The 18,314-nt window shown below is 47.2% G+C and overlaps 3 protein-coding genes across 5 annotated transcripts in view; 2 read left to right on the top strand and 1 right to left on the bottom strand.

Moving 5' to 3' along the window:
* Positions 1 to 910: 910 nt before the first annotated feature.
* GET1 (guided entry of tail-anchored proteins factor 1) lies at positions 911 to 7,391 on the bottom strand. The gene is made up of 5 exons (XM_053971211.1): positions 7,264 to 7,391; positions 4,884 to 5,049; positions 4,031 to 4,098; positions 2,609 to 2,723; positions 911 to 1,930 (listed from the first exon to the last, which is right to left on the bottom strand). Exons 1-5 carry the CDS (start codon positions 7,351 to 7,353, stop codon positions 1,857 to 1,859), a joined length of 513 nt encoding a protein of 170 aa, XP_053827186.1. The 5' UTR covers positions 7,354 to 7,391; the 3' UTR covers positions 911 to 1,856.
* Positions 7,392 to 7,514: 123 nt separating this feature from the next.
* On the top strand, positions 7,515 to 12,349 carry HMGN1 (high mobility group nucleosome binding domain 1). The gene is made up of 6 exons (XM_053971650.1): positions 7,515 to 7,643; positions 7,932 to 7,964; positions 8,079 to 8,108; positions 8,211 to 8,261; positions 10,042 to 10,173; positions 11,452 to 12,349. Exons 1-6 carry the CDS (start codon positions 7,629 to 7,631, stop codon positions 11,497 to 11,499), a joined length of 309 nt encoding a protein of 102 aa, XP_053827625.1. The 5' UTR covers positions 7,515 to 7,628; the 3' UTR covers positions 11,500 to 12,349.
* Positions 12,350 to 15,459: 3,110 nt separating this feature from the next.
* Positions 15,460 to 18,314, top strand: part of BRWD1 (bromodomain and WD repeat domain containing 1) — a 43,794-nt gene continuing 40,939 nt past the window's right edge. For all 3 annotated transcript variants that reach the window (XM_053969960.1, XM_053969959.1, XM_053969961.1), the window contains exons 1-4: positions 15,460 to 15,539; positions 15,662 to 15,720; positions 15,865 to 15,894; positions 16,078 to 16,137. In XM_053969960.1, the coding sequence (XP_053825935.1) occupies positions 15,482 to 15,539; positions 15,662 to 15,720; positions 15,865 to 15,894; positions 16,078 to 16,137 (207 nt within the window). In that variant the 5' untranslated portion in view covers positions 15,460 to 15,481. The remainder of the gene's footprint in view (positions 15,540 to 15,661; positions 15,721 to 15,864; positions 15,895 to 16,077; positions 16,138 to 18,314) is intronic.

The following is an 18,314-nucleotide window of genomic DNA, read 5'->3' as shown; positions in this document are numbered from 1 at the left end:
TGTCACAAAAACTCCATTCTGTGCTTGGTGTGTTTCCACAAAAATGTGTTGTATTAAGAATTCCTTATCATTTTTACCTGTTACCAGGCAAAAGTTAGTCCTTGCTTAGGAACTTCCAGGTTTTTTGCATTCCCAAGGAGCTGGAATTTGGAAGCTGGGTGGTTGCCAGCTTGCTGAGATGAGCACCCAGCTTTCATAAGGTTCACTGCTGGGTGAAGACCAACAATGCAATAAAAGAAAACACTTTTTTAGTTCCTTCACTCCCCAAACAGCTTCCAGAATTCACAGATAATAAAAATAATTTGCTCCTACATTGTTTTCACGAGCATTAGAAACCTCTAAAGCCTCATTCTTTCCCACTGTTAGAACTTATCAAAGCAGTTTGCCTGGTAACTTCCCCAGCTGACATCCAGAGATGAATGTGCAAGAGGAAAGCATTGTTTTGGACAAGTCAGGCATAGCCAGTCCCCAAAAAGCCTCTAAAAATCCTTGTTTAAGGTTATGTAAGCAAGAGGAGGAGGACTGTGCTTTGTTCCTCACACTAATTTATTAAATACTTGCTTAAATTCATGTGAAGTTTGGAAAAATTAAGGGCATTCTGTTAATTTTTAAAGGCAATAGCACTTTAAAAAATATCCAAAATAACACTACAAAAGTTTTTAAAGATGACAAAGACAGTCAGAGCTGAACCTGTTGCAGCAACATTTCAAAGGTTTAGAAAAAAAAATTTAAATATAAATTAGTTGAGTTGATTCAAACAGCATTTCCTTATGCACAAACATGGGGGTGAGGGTGTTGTTTTGGTGAGTTTGGGATTTGTTTTGTCATTTTGGGTTTGTTTGTTTGTTTGGGGTTTTTGTGGGTTGTTTAGGAAAACTGCAGTTAACATCAAAAAAGAGATGAAAAAACCTAAGATGGGTTGAAAAGCTTTATTTCCTTAATAAAATCACAATTACACATAACATTCAATCACAGTATTTTTTCCTTGATATTTATTTTCACGTTGGCTAAATGCAATTCCTAATATAAAATCCCAATTTTTAAATTAACAATAAAAAAAACCCCCACAAAAATATTTAATCCATATATATACACACAACATAACCTGCCTTTTAGAATTGTTTTTTAAAGGCAGTGCCAATTTTGGAGGGGTCCTGGCCCCAACCTTCCTGCAGGGAGGAAAAGGCCCTGGAATAGCAGAAGAATCATTCCTCTGGGAATTCCAGAGTGGGAAGCTAAATCAGCATCCCCTCTGCAGCAACAGCAATGTCTTCTGCTTCATTGACAGCAGCCTGTGCTTGGCAGCTGAAGAAACCTCCTAAGAGAGAAAATCTTCATTAAACTCACCTATTTTTTTTAGGAGAGCTCAAGAATATTCCAATTTTAGGGTAAAAAAACACAAGGAAACTTTCTTTTGCCCCAAGCCAAGCAAACAACCTCCCTCTGCCCTCTGCACCACCCAACATGGTCCCACCTCGGGGTGAAGCTACCACATTTTGCAGCAAAAAAACAGCCAAGCTCCCAAATGAATTCCTAAAGCCAGCACGTTTCCAATTTAAAACCACAAATCCAGCACTTTCAGATGTTGGTGACAACAGGCCATGACAAAGCCTTATGGTTCTGCCACGACTAAACCCAAACTGAGGTTTTACAACCAGCAATGCTGTTCTTTCCAAAATGAAAGACAAACTCTGGGAAGCAAAATCAAAAGGACTGACAGATATCCAAATGCAACAACAGGGATTGTCTCAGACCTTGTCTCATGGAAGATAACTGTCCCTTTTTTAAATTTTAATTAATTTAAAACAGTGATTATGTAAATGCAGCTGGGGAGTCCATGGATTGCTGAGATTCCTTCAGCTGAAGGGGTGCAGCATGATGGCTACAACTTTATTGCAGACCACGAGCCAGCAGGTAATTCCCACACCTCCTGGAAAAGAGGGAGAAACCACAATTGAAGTTGTTGGATCAATAACCCTGAGGAACCTGTGCAGCTGCAAACAACCTTGGAAATGTAAAAAATGAAACTCAGAACTCATGAGGCCAACAGGAACTAAACTCTTTCTATACAAAAGGGAGATACAAGAGATGGGAGATAAATCAATGCTGGTCCCCAAAAAATTCTGGATTGTCTTGGGAAAAGAACACCAAATACACAAATATGAGTGTGGTGAGTGCATCCCAGAGTTAAAACCATCTGCTACAGACCCAAGAGAAAATATCTAAGTTTAAGGCCTGGCAGAATGCTTTGCTTGAAATTAAATTCAGGATTTGAGAGATGTAAAAAGTACATTTCCTCTGAAGTTGAAATCAGTTGTTTTGTAAGCACATAGCTATTCACAGCACACCTGTGAAGAAAACTCCCTTTTGGGTGATTTTCTGATTTTCTAATTTAAATCTTCCCCAGGGTATATTCAATACAGAGAAGGGCAATGCTCTGTTTGGGTGGAAATAAAAATGACAAAATTCCGTGATCACCTCAAGAAATCAGAACTGAGTACACACAGAAGAGCTGCTCAAACACTTGAACCCTGTGCTCTGGGAGTCAGAGAAGCAGCTGCTGATAATCCCTGGATGCTCTGGGGCTTGGGAATGTCCTTTCCCTCACCTGCCACTCCAGTAGGGAAGGCCACCAGGCGCTCCAGGGGAGCCAACCATTTGCTTGGAAGCACGGTGACGGGCTCAGAGTAGTACTTCCAGATCAGAGAGATCATCAGGGCAGCCTGGAATGGGGATTTTTATTAGTTTGGATAATAACACACATCAAAGTACATTCCCAGTGCTATCTGGAAACAGCAAATAGTAAATGCTAATGGAAGGGAATTGTTTCTTTGTTATTTTATCGTCTTCAAAATACTTTTAGATTTGGTATGAGCTTAAATTTATACCAAATATTACAAGGGTTGCAGGGAGAACTTGTTTTCTTTCAAGACCCTCTTTCCAATCCAGCAGAGTCAAAGAAACTCACAGCATTTGTTAAAATTCTGATGACCCTTTTTAGCCTGAATTTTTGCCTACAAGACATCCAACTCACTTTAACAGGCCCCTAAGGAAATCTTCAGGCTGACCACTGCCATCCTCGTTAGCAAATTCTCGTTAGCAAATTCTTTGGCATCACGTCAGAACTACTCAGACAATCTGATGAGGCACCGTGGGGAAATGTGTGGCAGCTGTAGGTGGAGATTTGCATCCTCAGCAGAAGTATATTTTGGTTTCAAAGCCAGAATTTGATTTACATGTAGCAGAACTTCCCTGGATTTGGGGTCATATATAAAAAAACCTCAGTGATTAAAGGGCTAAGACAAACTCCAAACTCTTGTCCCCCCAAAAAAAGAAACACAGAGTGGAGATGAAAGTTAAACACCTCCCATCCTCAACTACCAGATTTTATCAGCAGCATTTCCCTTCCGGTTCCAGAAACTCTTTCTGTTTGACAAACTCTGTGTCCTTGGAATCCCAGAATGGTTTGGGCTGGAAGGAATTTAAACATCCTCCAGTGCCACCCCTGCCATGGCAGGGACACCTCCCACTGTGCCAGGCTGCTCCAGCCCCAGTGTCCAACCTGGCCTTGGGCACTGCCAGGGATCCAGGGGCAGCCCCAGCTGCTCTGGGCACCCTGTGCCAGGGCCTGCTCACCCTCACAGGGAGGAATTTCTTCCCAATATTTGATCTGAACCTGTATTTTTCAGTTGGAAGCCATTCCCTGTGTCCTGTCCCTGCATCCCCTGGAAATTGTCTCTCTCCAGCTTTCCTGGGGCTCCTCCAGGCCCTGCAAGGCCACCCTGAGCTCAGCCCAAAGCTTCTCCTGTGCAGGTGAACAATGCCAGCTGTGCCAGCCTTTCCTCCCAGCAGAGCTGCTCCAGCCCTCTGCTCATCCTGGAGCCTCCTCTGGGCTCTCTGCAGCAGCTCCAGCTCCTCCCTGTGCTGGGGGAGCCCTGAGTGACCAGCTATGGGCCAATAAACCAGGAGAGAATTGTAACACTACTGAGGATTTGGGTTAAGTTGTATCCATAAAAAAATATTTACTTACCTGCAATATGTAGAATACAATATTTATGACCCACTTTATTTTGGCTAATTGGGCAGTTCGTGCTTTCACTGTTAAAGAAAGAAGATATTAGTTTCCATTGCTTATAATAATGAATTATAATTGCATTAAATTAGTAATTTTTTAATATTTTACTCTTTAAGGCTGGACATTACCCTGTTTAAAAATCTCTTTCTAAAAGATTTATAGCCATATTAAAAACACCCTTCTACAACAAACTGCCAGTTCTGTATCATACTGTAATTTCTATCTTGACTGACTCAAAACAGGATTCAGTGATGGGCATCACTGAGAAAGAATAAATAATTACACAGAGAAGCCCAGGAAATTCCTGGAAAGACACAAGTAAGCTCTTAAAATAGTTTAAAGAGGAAAAAAATAAGGAGAGAGAGAAGAAGGGAAAGGAGGGAGAGGAAGGAAGGAAGGAGGGAGAGGAAGGAAGGAAGGAAGGAAGGAAGGAAGGAAGGAAGGAAGGAAGGAAGGAAGGAAGGAAGGAAGGAAGGAAGGAAGGAAGGAAGGAAGGAAGGAAGGAAGGAAGGAAGGAAGGAAGGAAGGAAGGAAGGAAGGAAGGAAGGAAGGAAGGAAGGAAGGAAGGAAGGAAGGAAGGAAGGAAGGAAGGAAGGAAGGAAGGAAGGAAGGAAGGAAGGAAGGAAGGAAGGAAGGAAGGAAGGAAGGAAGGAAGGAAGGAAGGAAGGAAGGAAGGAAGGAAGGCACTGAAAATGGGTGAGATGGGAAAGGCAAGTTTGAAGGATAAGTACTGAAAACACTCCTGACAGCTTTTCAGAAACAGAAAATGTTTTTCCTTTTGGAACAGGGAGCAGACATGGAACTGTACCGTGGGTTTTGAGCTTGTCAGTCATTTTGTTAATCTTCCTCTCCAGCCGGGCGTATCTGGCAAACTCATCCATCATACTGATGGTGGCAAGCTCCTGCTTCATGGTCTGGATCTCAGCTCTCATCTGGGATTCCTGCTCTGCATCCTTCTGTAACAGCCTGGATATCTAAGAAGTGAAGGAAATGATCAATTGCTGATCCAGAATTCCACTGATTTGCTTTAGTGTGTATAAAGTATGATCTCAAAAGCCTCCCATAAAAAAAGCCCTTTCACTGAGATGCAGGAAATCCTTGGGTAACAAGAGAACAAGTGACAAGATGAGAGGAAACAGCCTCAAGCTGGACTCAATGATCTTGAAGGTTTTTTCCAATTTAAATTATTCTGTGATCATTCCCATTTCCAGCTCCAGCAGCCAAGTATTCCAACATTTTCTCCCTTCCTTTTATTTTCCTAATTTCTTTTCTTGAGGCACCACCTGCTTGTCGGCTCGTGAACTCTGTTTGCCATAGAAATGCAGGCACAAAGGACACGGAATCTTTTTCTTGCTGTTTCTTAGCAAATCTTCCAGGTTCCCCAAGACACGTGTAATTTATTTCCACATGGATGCTGTTCTCAGGCCTGCAGACAGTGAGAGCATTAAAACCATCTTCAGCCTCAAACCACAGCAGAAAGCTGAGCAGAGATCTTCAGAGAATCTTAGAATATCCTGAGTGGGAAGGGACCCACAAGGAATTGAGTCCCACCCCTGCCCAGACCCCCAACAATCCCACCCTGGGCATCCCTGGCAGCGCTGTCCAAAGGCTCCTGGAGCTCTGGCAGCCTCGGGGCCGTGCCCATTCCCTGGGGAGCCTGGGCAGTGCCAGCACCCTCTGGGGAAGAGCCTGTAGGAATGTGCCCCCTGTAGAAGGACTAAGCAAGTTACCCTTTGTCTCTTTAAAAAGGACAAAAGCCCCGAAGTTTCTCTCCTCAATTTGGTTAAAAGACACCTCATAGGACCTTGGAGACTTCACCTCAAACTTAAGGATAGCTAATTAGACAAGAGCCAAAAAGTCCGGCCTAAGCAATTCACTAGAAAAAGAAGAGAACAAAAGAAGTAAATAGCTTTTGTGAAGTGTTCTAGCAGGAGCAAGAACCTCTTGCCCTGGCTCGGTTTTAATCTGTAAAGAGCTTTTTACTTTGCCTTTTATTAAAACTTTTTTGTTTCCAACGCTGTCACAAGAGCCATCCTGCTACTTTTATGCCACCCGAGGTAGCTGAGCTATCAAGGGTATAATGCTTGTCTCTGAGAGCTTATAAGACCTGGCTCCAAGAGACAAAGCATTAAGAACCTTTCCCTAAAATCCAACCGAAATCCCTCCTGGCCCAGCTGCAGCAGCTCCCTGGGTGTTGTCCCTGTGCCAGAGCAGAGATCAGAGCTGTCGATCCCAGACTCAGCCTCCTCCAGACTGAACGAACCAAATGCCCTCAGCCTCTCCTCATATGGCTGTTTCATCACTCATCTCTAGCGACAATGAGTTCAGCTTCCCAAATTGCTGAGGGTGATTTAAGGTTTAAAGGATTTTTGTCCATTTTTGAACAGTGTACGCTGATCTCTGTGCCAGTGAAGTTATTTCCGTGGTAGAGCAGAGCGACAGGGATTTCAGCATCTTTGTACACATGTGAGTTTATCTGGCAGCCACAGAGTTTATTTGTCCTCAATTCCATTATCCACGCTTCCACAGGAATGCTTCAGATCAGCACAGGGGCACCCTGATCAGTGGTTAAGATTATTAAGATTTATTCCTACAGTGACTTAACTTCTTAATCTCCATATCCACTGATCTCCCATCTCAACAATGGGCACGTCCATCTGTCGAAAACAGGCAAGACTGAGCAAAGCTGTCCTCCCCATCCCGAAAACTGGGAAGCTGTGGATGCCCCATCCCTGGAGGAGTCCAAGAGCAGACTGGACGGGGTTCTGAGCAGCCAAGCCCGCTGGAAGGATGCCTGCCCACGGCACGGGGGGTTGGAAGCGGATCATCCTTAAGGTTCCTTCCAGCCCAAACCATTCCATGATTCCGTGATGCATCCCAAGGGCTGGAGGCTCAGGAGCATCACTGAACTCACCGGTAACTCATTCCCCCCGGTGGAACCGGGGCTGCGGGAGCCACCCAGCCACGGGGCTGTGCTCCAGCATCAGCTTCTCCTCTCCAAGGCCAGCAGCAGGACCAGACCCTGCCCGTCCCAGCCGGGGAGGGCACCGGGAGCGCTCCCGCCCCGGCACCGCTCCCCGCGCAGCTCCCCCGTGTGCTGACAGCACGCCCCGCCGGCTTCCTGGGGTCCCCTCCCAGCCATCCCCCCGCCTTCCCCCTCCCGCTCCCCCACCAGCGGCACCACTCACGAGGGAGGAGCAGGAGGGCAGGAGGATCTTGAGCGCGTTGCAGAGGAACACGGCGCTGAGCACCAGCAGCCAGGCGCCGCTCTCCGCCATGGGCCCGCGCCGCCACAGCCGCCTGAGGGCGGGCGGGGGGCGCGCGCGGCACGTGACGCGGGCGGGCCAATGGGGCGGCGGTGCGCGCGGGGCGGGGCGCGCCCCGATCCGGCTGGATCCTGTTGCGGCGCCGCTGGCGCTGCTGGGATGGGGAGGGGGGGCGGCGGCTCCGCTGCGCAGCCGGGCTGGGGCTCGCAGGCGGCCGCAGCAGCGCTCGCAGCAGCCGCGCCACACGGGCAGCCGCAGCCGCGGGGGTCGCGGCCGGGAGCCTCGAGATGCCGAAGAGGAAGGTGAAGGCGGGCGGCAGCGAGCGGAGCCGCCGGGCGGGGACGGGTGGGGGCGTGAGGGGACCGGGTTCGGCGGGAAGCGGCCGCGCCGCGGGCTCCGGTGCGGCGGGCGGTACCGGCGGCCGGCGCCTTCCCCTTGTGCCGGGCGGCTCGGCGGGCCGGGGACGGGGCAGGGGGTGTGGGAGGCTCGTGGGGGGGGCTCGGCGAGAGCCGCGGTCCGGGAGCGCGGCGGGAAGGGGCGGCCGGAGGCCGGTGCCGCCCCGCCCCGCTGACGCGCCGTGTGTGTTGCAGGTGACGGTGGCGGACGGGGACGCCCCCGAGGAGGTAAGGAGCGGGCCGGGCGGTGGGGCAGGCGGGGCTGCCCCGGCCCGCCCGCCCCTCACGCCCTTCTCTCTCTGTCTCCCTGTGTGTGTGTGTGTGTGTGTCTCCCCCCCGCAGCCCAAGCGGCGATCGGCGCGGCTCTCCGCGGTAAGTGCCGAGCGGCGGGGCCCTGCCGGGATGGGCGGGAGGCCGTGCCCGGGACGGGTCCCCGAGGGCTGGATCCCCGCCTGACTTGTTCTCTCTCCTCAGAAACCCGCGCCTGCCAAAGCAGAGCCGAAACCCAAAAAGTTACCGGCAAAGGTGAGAGTGAATTGGAAGAGGGAAGGGAGAGGAGGTGGTGCCTGGGGGCATCCCGCGCGGTGCCCTCGGTGCCCCGTGCTGGAATGGTTTTGTTCCTTGTGGGAACACTCACTTGGCTGAAGTGTTGTTTTGATGTGCTTTTGCCAGTATTTACAGGTACATTCCATCACTGTGGCTTTAGATCCTTGTTAAGCTCCAGGCATTGCAAGGAAGCATGGGCACGGATCCATGCGCGTTACACTGTGGTTAGGTACTGGGTGGAACTACCTGACTGTCAAAGCAACTGTGCGTTAGGACATCAGGAGGAATTTCTTCACAGAAAGGCTGGTCGGGCATTGGAGAAGCTGCCCAGGGAGGTGGTGCAGTCACCATCCCTGGAGGTGTCCAAGGGTAGGCCGGGATGTTGTTTGCGGTGCTCTGTTAAAGTTGGACTGGAGTATCTTGAAGGACTTTTCTAAAATGAATTATTCTGTGCACAGCGTTGCATTTCACCTGTGTAACAGGAGGGGATAAAATACACCTACTGATGTTTTAAAGCAGTGTTAGGACAGGGGAAAAAATGTATTAGCCACTTAAAAAACACATGAACTTCCATTCATGTGGTCAAACTTTCAGGTGTTTGTGTGTAAGAAAGTGGGTTTGTGTGATCTTTGAATTTTTCAGCACAGCTTTCACAGTGAAAATAAGTGAGGTGTAAAATTCTTTGTTTTTTGGGAGAATTAAAAATGTCCTTGTGACTGTTGGCTTGCTGCTGTTTGTGTTGTTAAGTGTTATTTTGTCACCATAAGCTTTTCTTGGTGATGTACTGGTTAAAAGCTTTGGGGTGACCTCATTGTGACCTTTCAGAACCTGGAGGGAGTTGATAAGAAAGATAAAGAGAGACAATTTCCAAGGGCTGGAGGGACAGGACACAGGGAATGGCTCCCACTGCCAGAGGGCAGGGCTGGATGGGAGATTGGGAGTTAGGAATTGCTCCCTGGGAGCGTGGCCAGGGGCTGGGATGGAATTCCCAGAGCAGCTGGGGCTGCCCCTGGATCCCTGGCAGTGCCCAAGGCCAGGGTGGACACTGGGGCTGGAGCAGCCTGGGACAGTGGGAGGTGTTGGGGGTTGGATGAGATGATCTTTAAGATCCCTCTCAACCCAAACTGTTCTGTAATTCTCTAATTTCAGATAAACTCATAATCTTTGCAGACTTCCTGATATTTTCATTGCATTAATCCTACTGAGCAGTTACTGATCAGGAATCCACCTTCATTCTGGTGGTTTGAGTATCAGTGTGTTCCCACTCTCAGGGCTGTAAGCCTAAAAAATTTGGGGAAGCTTTTTTTTTTTTTTTTTTGCAAGTGTCTGTGATGCATCTGCACTTACTGCTGCTCATTGATGTGTGATACAGATTTTCTCCTTAAAATTTCTTCAAGCTATTAATTAACAGTCAAAGATTTTTTTATTTGATTCATCAAAAGAAACCTTTTTTTGCATCAACTTTTATCAGTTTTTAAAACTTTCCTCACAGTATTTTTTGCAGTTGTGAGAAATTTGCTCATTATGGAGTTACTTAGTTGGCTTTTAAAATAAATACTAATGAAGAAAAATATATTATGGCATTCAAAGTACAGAAGTCAGTGTGTTGCAATTATGTAATTCTGAAATATTTTGTAAGTGGGTGATCAGGGGTTGTTGGTAGCTTAGCAAATCCATCTTGGTTTTTTGTGTTTATTGTTTTCAAGATTTACCTGGAAGGTCATAACAATTGACTTACTGGAAATACATTTCATTTTAGGATAAATCTGAGGACAAGAAAGCTCCATCAAAGGGGAAGAAGGGGCCTAAAGGAAAACAGACAGAAGAGACAAACCAAGAGCAGACAAAGGACAACCTGCCTGCAGAAAATGGAGAAGCTAAAACTGAGGAGGTGAAGTTTGGAGGGCTGGGTTTGGGTTTTGCTGTTAGTGAGAACTTGGGGGGGGGTTTCCCTACAAAAGTTTCTTGACAAATGAAATATTCTTTTTCTTGAGTCTGGAAAGAGTCTCAAGTGAAAACCCAGAGCTGATTTGGGCAAAGTTGAGGTGATATTGACAGACCCTGCTGGGAGAAGGGATAGGTTGGTGTAGGGACAAAGTACAACAATTAATGAGTTGTTGTTGCTGCAGAAGTGACTGTGCCAGGTGAGTCTTGGCTGCACCCCAGTGCCAGAGTGGCTGAACTTTTTGGAATCATTGATCAGGTCACTCACAGCGTCCTCCACTCTTTATTATATTCCTGGAATGCAGATATAGTCAGTTACAAATTTAAGCTAAAATCTGCAGGGATGAAACACAAGTGTGGTAACGGGCCTGGAGTTGGTGTCACGTTTCTGTGACAGAAACACTTTCAGGAGTTCAGTGGAATATTTTGGTTTTAGGTAGATGATGGGGTTTGGTGGGCAGGGAAGGTACAGGATAGTACTTCAGTGAGCAGGATTTACTCTGGGTTAACAGTTTGTCATTTGCAAGCTTGCAGTGTGAAAAAGTTGTGCTCTAACTACGAGTTCTTCAGCTGACTCAATTTTTGGCATTATTGCAGTCTTTCAATTTGTGCTTGTAATATTTCAGCAGTGGAACCAAATTTGGCAGCATTCCCATCTGGGGTCCTTTTAGTTCACTGGTGCAGAGATTATGTAAATTTACAAGGAATGGACAATGACTTGGTCACACCACCCAAAATCCAGGTGTAATTTTATACCAAAGTCTGGAAGAGGCAGAGGCAGTCTGGCCTGTTGGATGTTATTGTTTGCCAAGAATTAAAACAGACTTAAGATTTGAAGAATATTTTAAATGTGGCACTGAAATTTAAAGGCATGAAGTGTTACCTCATGGATTTTCTAAACACCTCATATGTTACAATATGTAATTGTAGCTGTGTAAAAGTTAAAGTTTCTTCTTGTTTTAAAGGCAGTGATCCAATTAGAATTAAAATCCCTTGCAGTGTTGTTTAGTAACAAATCAAAATCCTGAAATCCATCCTGGTGGATCCAAGGAGCCTTTTTGTCACAGCTTGGTCTAGCAGGTCATGATCCAAGAGAAATCTGCAAGAACAAGTCAGGATTATTCTGTGCAGGTTTTAATGTGCATTAAAACCACTCCAAACTAATCAGAGCCATTAAAAACTTCCTGCACTGAAGTTTTCTGTTTGTTTTTTTTTTCTTTTCCAGACCCCAGCACCTGATGCAGCTGCAGAGAAAGAAGTGAAGTCTGAGTGACACCTGCTCCCACATCTGTAACTGGTGGTCCTTAAACCTTACTTCTTGTACAATTCAGAGGAATATTTTTATCAACTATTTTGTAAATGCAAGTTTTTTAGTAGTTCTAGAAAACACATTTTTAAAAAGGAGAGAATCCCGACTCAACCCATTTTTTTACATATTTAGATAAGTGTAAATGCTTTTTTTAAGTGGTAAAATCATGTACTGGTTGTCTGTTTTCTATGAAACCAGAAATTAACGGTGTGTTAATTAAGGAGAGGGCTTTGAGGCCTTGATTAAGCCTCACGTTCCACAGACTCCAAGGGACAGTTTTCTATCCTATAAATGAAGCATAACACAGATCAGACTTCGAAATTCATAATGATGTGTTGAGAATGTCTTAACATTTTAGTTATTTATCTTTCTCTATGGTTGTACCATCAGTAGAATTGCTTATCTAATAAAACTGCTCCCTAGTGGTGGATTTCTTGCTGAGTGATGTATATCAGTGACAAAGTTATTTTTGGTAGTTGCAGCTTTATTTTTTTCCAACAACTTTGTAGCTGTGATGCAAAAGATTGGAAACTTTTATTTTATATCTTTAAATACTGTCTTATGTAAAAGTTTCTGCTTGGCAGATGGAACTTGTTATGTCAATATTTGAGATACTGGAACTTCACATCTAGTTTTCAAAGACAGCTTGTCTACAAAGACTGAGTGAAAAATAATTGAAATAGTGCTAGGAAAAAAAAAAAACAAAATTAGTTTTTAGATTTAAAAAAGCTCTGTGAATAAAAACAATTGTAAAATTGTTGATAGTGTTTGTGATCACCAAACAAAAGCCAAATAAATCTTGATTATGAAAGGATGTTTCCATAGCTCCTGCATTGACTGAGAACTCACAGTCTGAGTGCTGTGGTTTGGATTTTTAACTGTGTCCTTCAGAGTGTTAAAACTGTACTTTTGAAGAGATGGGTGGCAGTTCAGGGAGTGGAGAATTGCAGTGTTAGTCTAAACTTGCAGTTTGAAAGCAGTTTGTCGCTGCTGTTTGCTTTAAAATAAGTCAATAATTAGTAAGTCTCAGATGCCAGCCAGACAACTGTCACCTTGTCCTGGGAGGAGCCAAGCTCAAACAGTAATGTTTGTTCTTTGTTGGTTTGTTTTTTTTTTTCCTCTTAACCCAGAACTTGTTTATGCTCTTAAGTAACACCTGCAAGCCCAGTACCTGCTTCCTGTACATTTTTAGTGCCTTTTTCAAATTGTTGCAGTTATTTCTAAAAAAAGCCACTTTAGTTTCACCACTAACTTGCTTTCTTAATCAATACTCTCATTTCAGGAAGCATTTTACCATTTTTACCTCTTCAATACTTCAGCAATCTTTAACTTTTCTATAGGAAGTCTCCCAACCTTAGACCACAACCTGCTCCTGTTCCATTCCATCACAGGTGTGTTCCTCACAGAGCACACCTGGCTTTGGCTTCAAGTTCTTGGATATTTCAAAACTGGAAATTGATGCCACTTTTCTAACTCACATCCCCCAACATCCCCTTCCAGATACCATATTTCTTGGTTTAATTTAATAGTAACACAATCTAGCTCCATTGTATTATTTACTCTCTGGTTTTAGCAAGCTCAACCCACCAGTTAAATAAGTGGTAAATTTGCAGGTAAATCCCCCAAAATAACCACTCATCCCTGCTTTAACAGAATGTCTATTTTTCATGTTTTGTGGGTCTCTGGTGCTGTGATCCTGTGGACTTTCAGCATCTCACTCACATCTATTACCCACTGCTTAATTTACTGTAACTTGATATTACTCTGTCCTGTGAGGTACCAGATTTATTTGCTCTTCAGCTAAGGACTGGAGTGAGTCCTCCAGATTGAGATCCAATGGAGCACAATCTGATCCAAAATACAACAGCAGGAGAATGAAACTTGTTTCTTGGAAGATAATCTGTTGTCTTTGTATACTGCTAGAAGTTGTTCGGGTTAAGGGAATGAGACATAAAAGTAATTTACTTCAAGGTTCTAAAAATTCATTTTAAGGTACCAGAGGTGGGGAATGAAATAGGCAAAGACCTTGGATTTAAAATGTAACACAAGTACAGCCATTGCTGTTTTTATCAGCCTTCATGCTGGACATGGCTGGGAAACAACTGTGGGAAAGAAAAAAGATGAAGAATGGTTTGGGTTGGAAGGGACCTTAAAAATCATCCAATTCCACCCCTGCCATGGCAGGGACACCTCCCACTGTGCCAGGCTGCTCCAAGCCCCGGTGTCCAACCTGGCCTTGGGCACTGCCAGGGATCCAGGGGCAGCCACAGCTGCTCTGGGCACCCTGTGCCAGGGCCTGCCCATGCTCCCAAGGAACAATTTCCAATATCCCATCTAACCCCATTCTCTGTTTGAAGCCATTTCCCCTTGTCCTGTCACTCCAGGCCTTTCTTGTCAGCTCCTCCAGGCCCTGCAAGGACCCTGAGCTCAGCCCAAAGCTTCTCCTGTGCAGGTGAACAATGCCAGCTGTGCCAGCCTTTCCTCCCAGCAGAGCTGCTCCAGCCCTCTGCTCATCCTGGAGCCTCCTCACAGGTCGATGTTCTGGCTCCCAAATCCTGTCTCCAGGAGCCAGGCTCGAGGTGGCACAGGCATTGGGGCAGAGCTGGTTTCTTTTGGCTTAGTGATGCCAGGGAAACAGTGCTGCTGGAGTGGTGTGGGAATTACCCCTCCCCAGGCTGGTGTTTGGGGCAGCTCAGGTGCCCCCGGGCATCCCCCATGGAGCTCTGCTGTCACAGCAGGAGGCTGGGCCATCCCTAAGCTCCAACAGCGTTGTTGCTCCCAAATCTCTGCAGGCATGGCACACCCTGGGCACCACGTGGGGCAGTGCACTTTGAATCACAGTATCGCAAAATCATTTAGCTTGGGAAACACCGCTGAGATCATCGAGTCCAACCTTTGATTGATCAACACCTTGTTAACGACCAGAGCACGTCCAGTTGTTCCTTGAACTCCTCCAGGATTGGGAACTTAACACCTCCCTGGGCAGCGCATTCCAATGTTTAATCCCCTTTCAGCGAAAAAATTCTCCCGATGTCCCACCTGAGCCTGCCCTGGCCCAGCCTGAGGCCGTTCCCTCTCCTCCTGTCCCTGTTCCCTGGGAGCAGAGCCCGACCCCCTCGGCTGTGCCCTCCTGGCAGGAGCTGTGCAGAGCCACAAGGTCCCCCCGAGCCTCCTTTTCTCCAGGCTCAGCCCCTTCCCAGCTCCCTCAGGAATTCTCCAGCCCCTTCCCCAGTTCCCTTCTCTGGATAAGCTGCAACCCCTCGATATCCTCCTCGGAGAGAGGCCCAGAGCCGGACACGGCATTCGAGGCAAAGGCCCTGGCCCGGCAGCACACGGCGTCCGCTCCGTCACCGCATCGCCCCCTGGAACCGGCTCTCGGTGCCTCGCTGCGGGTCCCGAGAGGGCTGTCCCGGGCTAGGAAGGCCGAGGCAGCGGCGGCAGCCCCGCTGCTCCCGGGGCTGCTCGGAGCAGCGCCGCCGCCTCTCCCCCGCCACCCCTCAGCGCTGCCGCCTCGCCGCGCTCAGCCCCGCCCCCGGTGCGCGTCACCGCCGCCTGCCTCGCGCGATCCTTCCGCGCCTCCGCCTCCCCTTCTCCTCACCCGGAGCTTTCCCCGCCATCCCCCCCGCCACCCGCCCCGCTGCCCTTCGTGTATATTCCCCGCGGCCACACGCCTTCACCGCTGTTCCCTCGGCGCGCCCAAAGCGCCCGGTGCTGCGGGAACTATTTTACGCTGCCCCCCCGCAGGCGCTCCCGGCGGAGGTGTCGACGGCGGCTCCGTGGCGGGTGGTGCGGAGGCGATGGCGGCGGCGCCGCCGAGGCTGCGCTGAGGGGGGAGAGGAGGGAGGGAGCGCTGAGGGGAGCGGGGGGGCGGCCGTGAGGGGAGGGAGGGAGGAGGGGAGGCGCTGACAGCGCCGTGCCGAGCCGGGCCCGCCGCCCTCAGCCCGCCATGGCCGAGCCTGCGGCCTCTTCCAGCTCCGGCGCGTCGCTGCCGCTCATTGAATCAGGTAACACCGCGGGCCGGGGTGAGGAGGTGCCGCCGGTGCCGCCATCTTCCTGCCCCCCCCTCAGGATGGGTCACGGCCGCCCCCCGGCTCATCCGCCGTGTCTCTTGCCGTGTCTCTTACAGAGCTTTACTTCCTCATCGCCCGGTTCCTGAGCACCGGGCCCTGCAGGAGAGCGCTGAAGGTGAGTCCGGGGCTCACCGGGGCGCGGGCACCCCGCGCCGCCCGCAGAGGGTCGGGGGGAGGTGGCAGCAGCCGCGCCCCCCGCTCTGGAGGAGCCAAATCGTGGCTTATCCCTGACTCTCTGTTTTTCCCCTTCCCTCTGCAGGTGCTGGTGCAGGAGCTGGAGCAGCACCAGGTCTGTGTGGGCTCTGATGAAATCTTGCTGTAGTCAAAAGTTTCCTTTGCAAGTCATTCAAGTTTCTGCCGCTGTCTCAACTTTTCCCCCCCCCTCAGCACACATTGTTATGGATGTGGTCTGTCGTCCCTCCTTTCCCCTTTAACCGCTCACGGTTTTTCTGTTTGTTTTTCCTTTATTCAGTTGCTTCCCAAAAGGTTGGATTGGCAAGGAAATGAGCATTATAGAAGTTATGAAGAATTGGTGAGACTTTTCTCTTTAAAAAAACCCTTTTATTTACGGTGATGACATTGATGTTAGACCCTCTACCTTTAAGAGTAGGCCCAAATCTTCACCTTCCTTTACCGTCCTGGCTCTGAACACTGGAGTTTACTTTAGAAAAGGCCTTTAATTTCTTTACATCAGACTAACAAAAACACAAGCGGTGGTTTAAATTGAGGATATTGTTTACATAGCAGAGGTGGAGCTTGGCGTTGTGCAGTGGTACATGCCACTGCCTACATGCAGGCAGGAGCCAATCTACAGCGAGGTTTCATTTCGGAGTTTCAGGGACCAGGTTGTGAGGCACGTTGTGATTTGTCGGTATTTATTTTCTGGTTGGTTTCTTTCAGCCCCCTCCAACAGATTAGGAAATGAAATCGCTGTTCAGAAACCGAGGGTTGGCACTTGTGGTGACTGTGAATGTGCTCATGTCGCCGGCTCCTCGCTGGTCATGGCTTTGTTTCTAAACTGCTGCAAAGAGAAGGATGATCTCTCCACAAAATGCACTTTCTGCCCTTCCACGGCTGGTGTGGTGTGTTCTGAATTATTTTTACAGAAGGCAGAGCTGTGTTTTGGGGCTTAATTTTGCTGCTTCTTAAATGGCAAAGAGTTTGAATGCCAGTGGGTAATGGCCTGGTGGTGCCTGCCCTGCCCAGTGTGGTTTTTGTCCTGCTTTATTGTATTTGATAGTGTTTCCTTTAAAGAGTTGTTTGTCCTTGCTTTTTCCCACCTAAGGTTCAGGCATTCCGGGTTAATTGACTGATTGTTGCAGTGAACTCCCTCTTGTGAAGCACTTAAAGATCTCAGGATCATATTTGCATAGAGAAGGAATGAAATGTTGTTTAAAACACTTTCTTAATTATTTAAGTATTGCTTGAAATGATAAGTGTGATTCCATTTCCTCTATTTGTTGTTGTGGCCAGTTGAGCAAGGAAGGTTTTAGATCAGTTTTTGTAAGTCACTAAGAAGTCTGGCCTTGCTAAACAGGAATATTTTCAAGCTCTGACTTGAATTTAGGCAAGATGAAAGTAGCATTAAGCTTAGAAAGAATTGTTGGGAGGTTTTTTATGTTGCTTCATTGTTGGTTCTTACCCCATTTCTTCTGGCAAAAAGCAGGGTGTTGGGAGATCCCATGTGTGTGTTTTTCTGATTTCAGGACTGCTTTTTAACTGTGATTATTCTGCATTTACAATTGTCAAACTAATTCTTTAACATGTGCTGCTTCTACCTCTTTTTTTCCTGCACAATTTAAAGGAAATCTCTGCACAGAGTTAGTAGTGTTTCAGAATATCTAAATTAATCTTCTCAGGGTTTTAGTTTCTGTTTTTTGAAGGACTCTGGGAACCTCTTGTCCCACTGGTCTCACTCTGAATTTGCAGAGACCACAGACAAATCAGTCATGTGCTGTAATTATTTCTATTCCACTTTGCTCAGCATGGAATTGCAAATCTTTAAAATAACTGTTCCTTCAAAAATCTCAGCAAAACTACTTCAAAAAGAAAAGAGTTGCAAGGTTTTGTATGCAAGGGTTGCAATTAGAAAATATATTAGAAAATATAGACATTGCTGATGGCATGCAAACAAAAAGGGTTTTAGTGTTTGGCAGAAAGCAGGCTGACCTTTCTGTCCTGGATGTTGTGGCTGGTACTGCTCTATACCAATTCAAGAGTCAAAATTGATAAAGAAATGATGTCAAACTGCATTTTGTAGTCTTTGGGCTACCAGATATGTTTCTTATAATCAACCTTAAGCATCTGCTGGGCTGATTTGCTTGGACAGATTTGCCTGTGGGGTAATGGGAGCTATTCTACTGGTGTTATCACCTCCCACCCTGCCAGGAATACAACCTGTGCCTCACAAGCTTTATATACCTGGATTTTATTATTAAAAACAAGTGAAAGGCTGTGACTTAAATTGTACCTTTTGAATATTCAGTGTGTATTTGGGCAACTTTCTGGCAGCATGTGGTATTTTTATTTTTTATTCCCACTGTTGGGATGAGCAGATCAGCCCTGTTGGGACACTTTGCTCATCAGAACTCAGCTGTTCAAGGGAACAGCATCAGCAGCACGAGCTTGTTCTGCCTGTGTTCTCAGCCACCTGGGCAGGAGGCCACATACCTGAGCTGGTGTGGCCCTGAGCCTCTCCTGAATGGATTG

Source organism: Vidua macroura, chromosome 2 (assembly GCF_024509145.1).
Source record: "Vidua macroura isolate BioBank_ID:100142 chromosome 2, ASM2450914v1, whole genome shotgun sequence".
In the NCBI taxonomy this organism is placed as follows: Eukaryota; Metazoa; Chordata; class Aves; order Passeriformes; family Viduidae; genus Vidua; species Vidua macroura.
The sequence above is the reverse complement of the archived record's forward strand: the minus strand, read 5'-3'. Positions and strand labels throughout refer to the sequence as shown.

Coding starts and splice junctions, on each gene's coding strand:
- HMGN1 (XM_053971650.1), top strand. Junction 8,109..8,210: donor GATCGGCGCGGCTCTCCGCG/GTAAGTGCCGAG, acceptor CTCTCTCCTCAG/AAACCCGCGCCTGCCAAAGC. Junction 10,174..11,451: donor GAGAAGCTAAAACTGAGGAG/GTGAAGTTTGGA, acceptor TTTCTTTTCCAG/ACCCCAGCACCTGATGCAGC.
- GET1 (XM_053971211.1), bottom strand. CDS start 7,353: ATGGCGGAGAGCGGCGCCTGGCTGCTGGTGCTCAGCGCCGTGTTCCTC. Junction 4,099..4,883: donor TGACAAGCTCAAAACCCACG/GTACAGTTCCAT, acceptor TTTCTTTAACAG/TGAAAGCACGAACTGCCCAA. Junction 1,931..2,608: donor CTTCCCTACTGGAGTGGCAG/GTGAGGGAAAGG, acceptor CCTCTTTTCCAG/GAGGTGTGGGAATTACCTGC.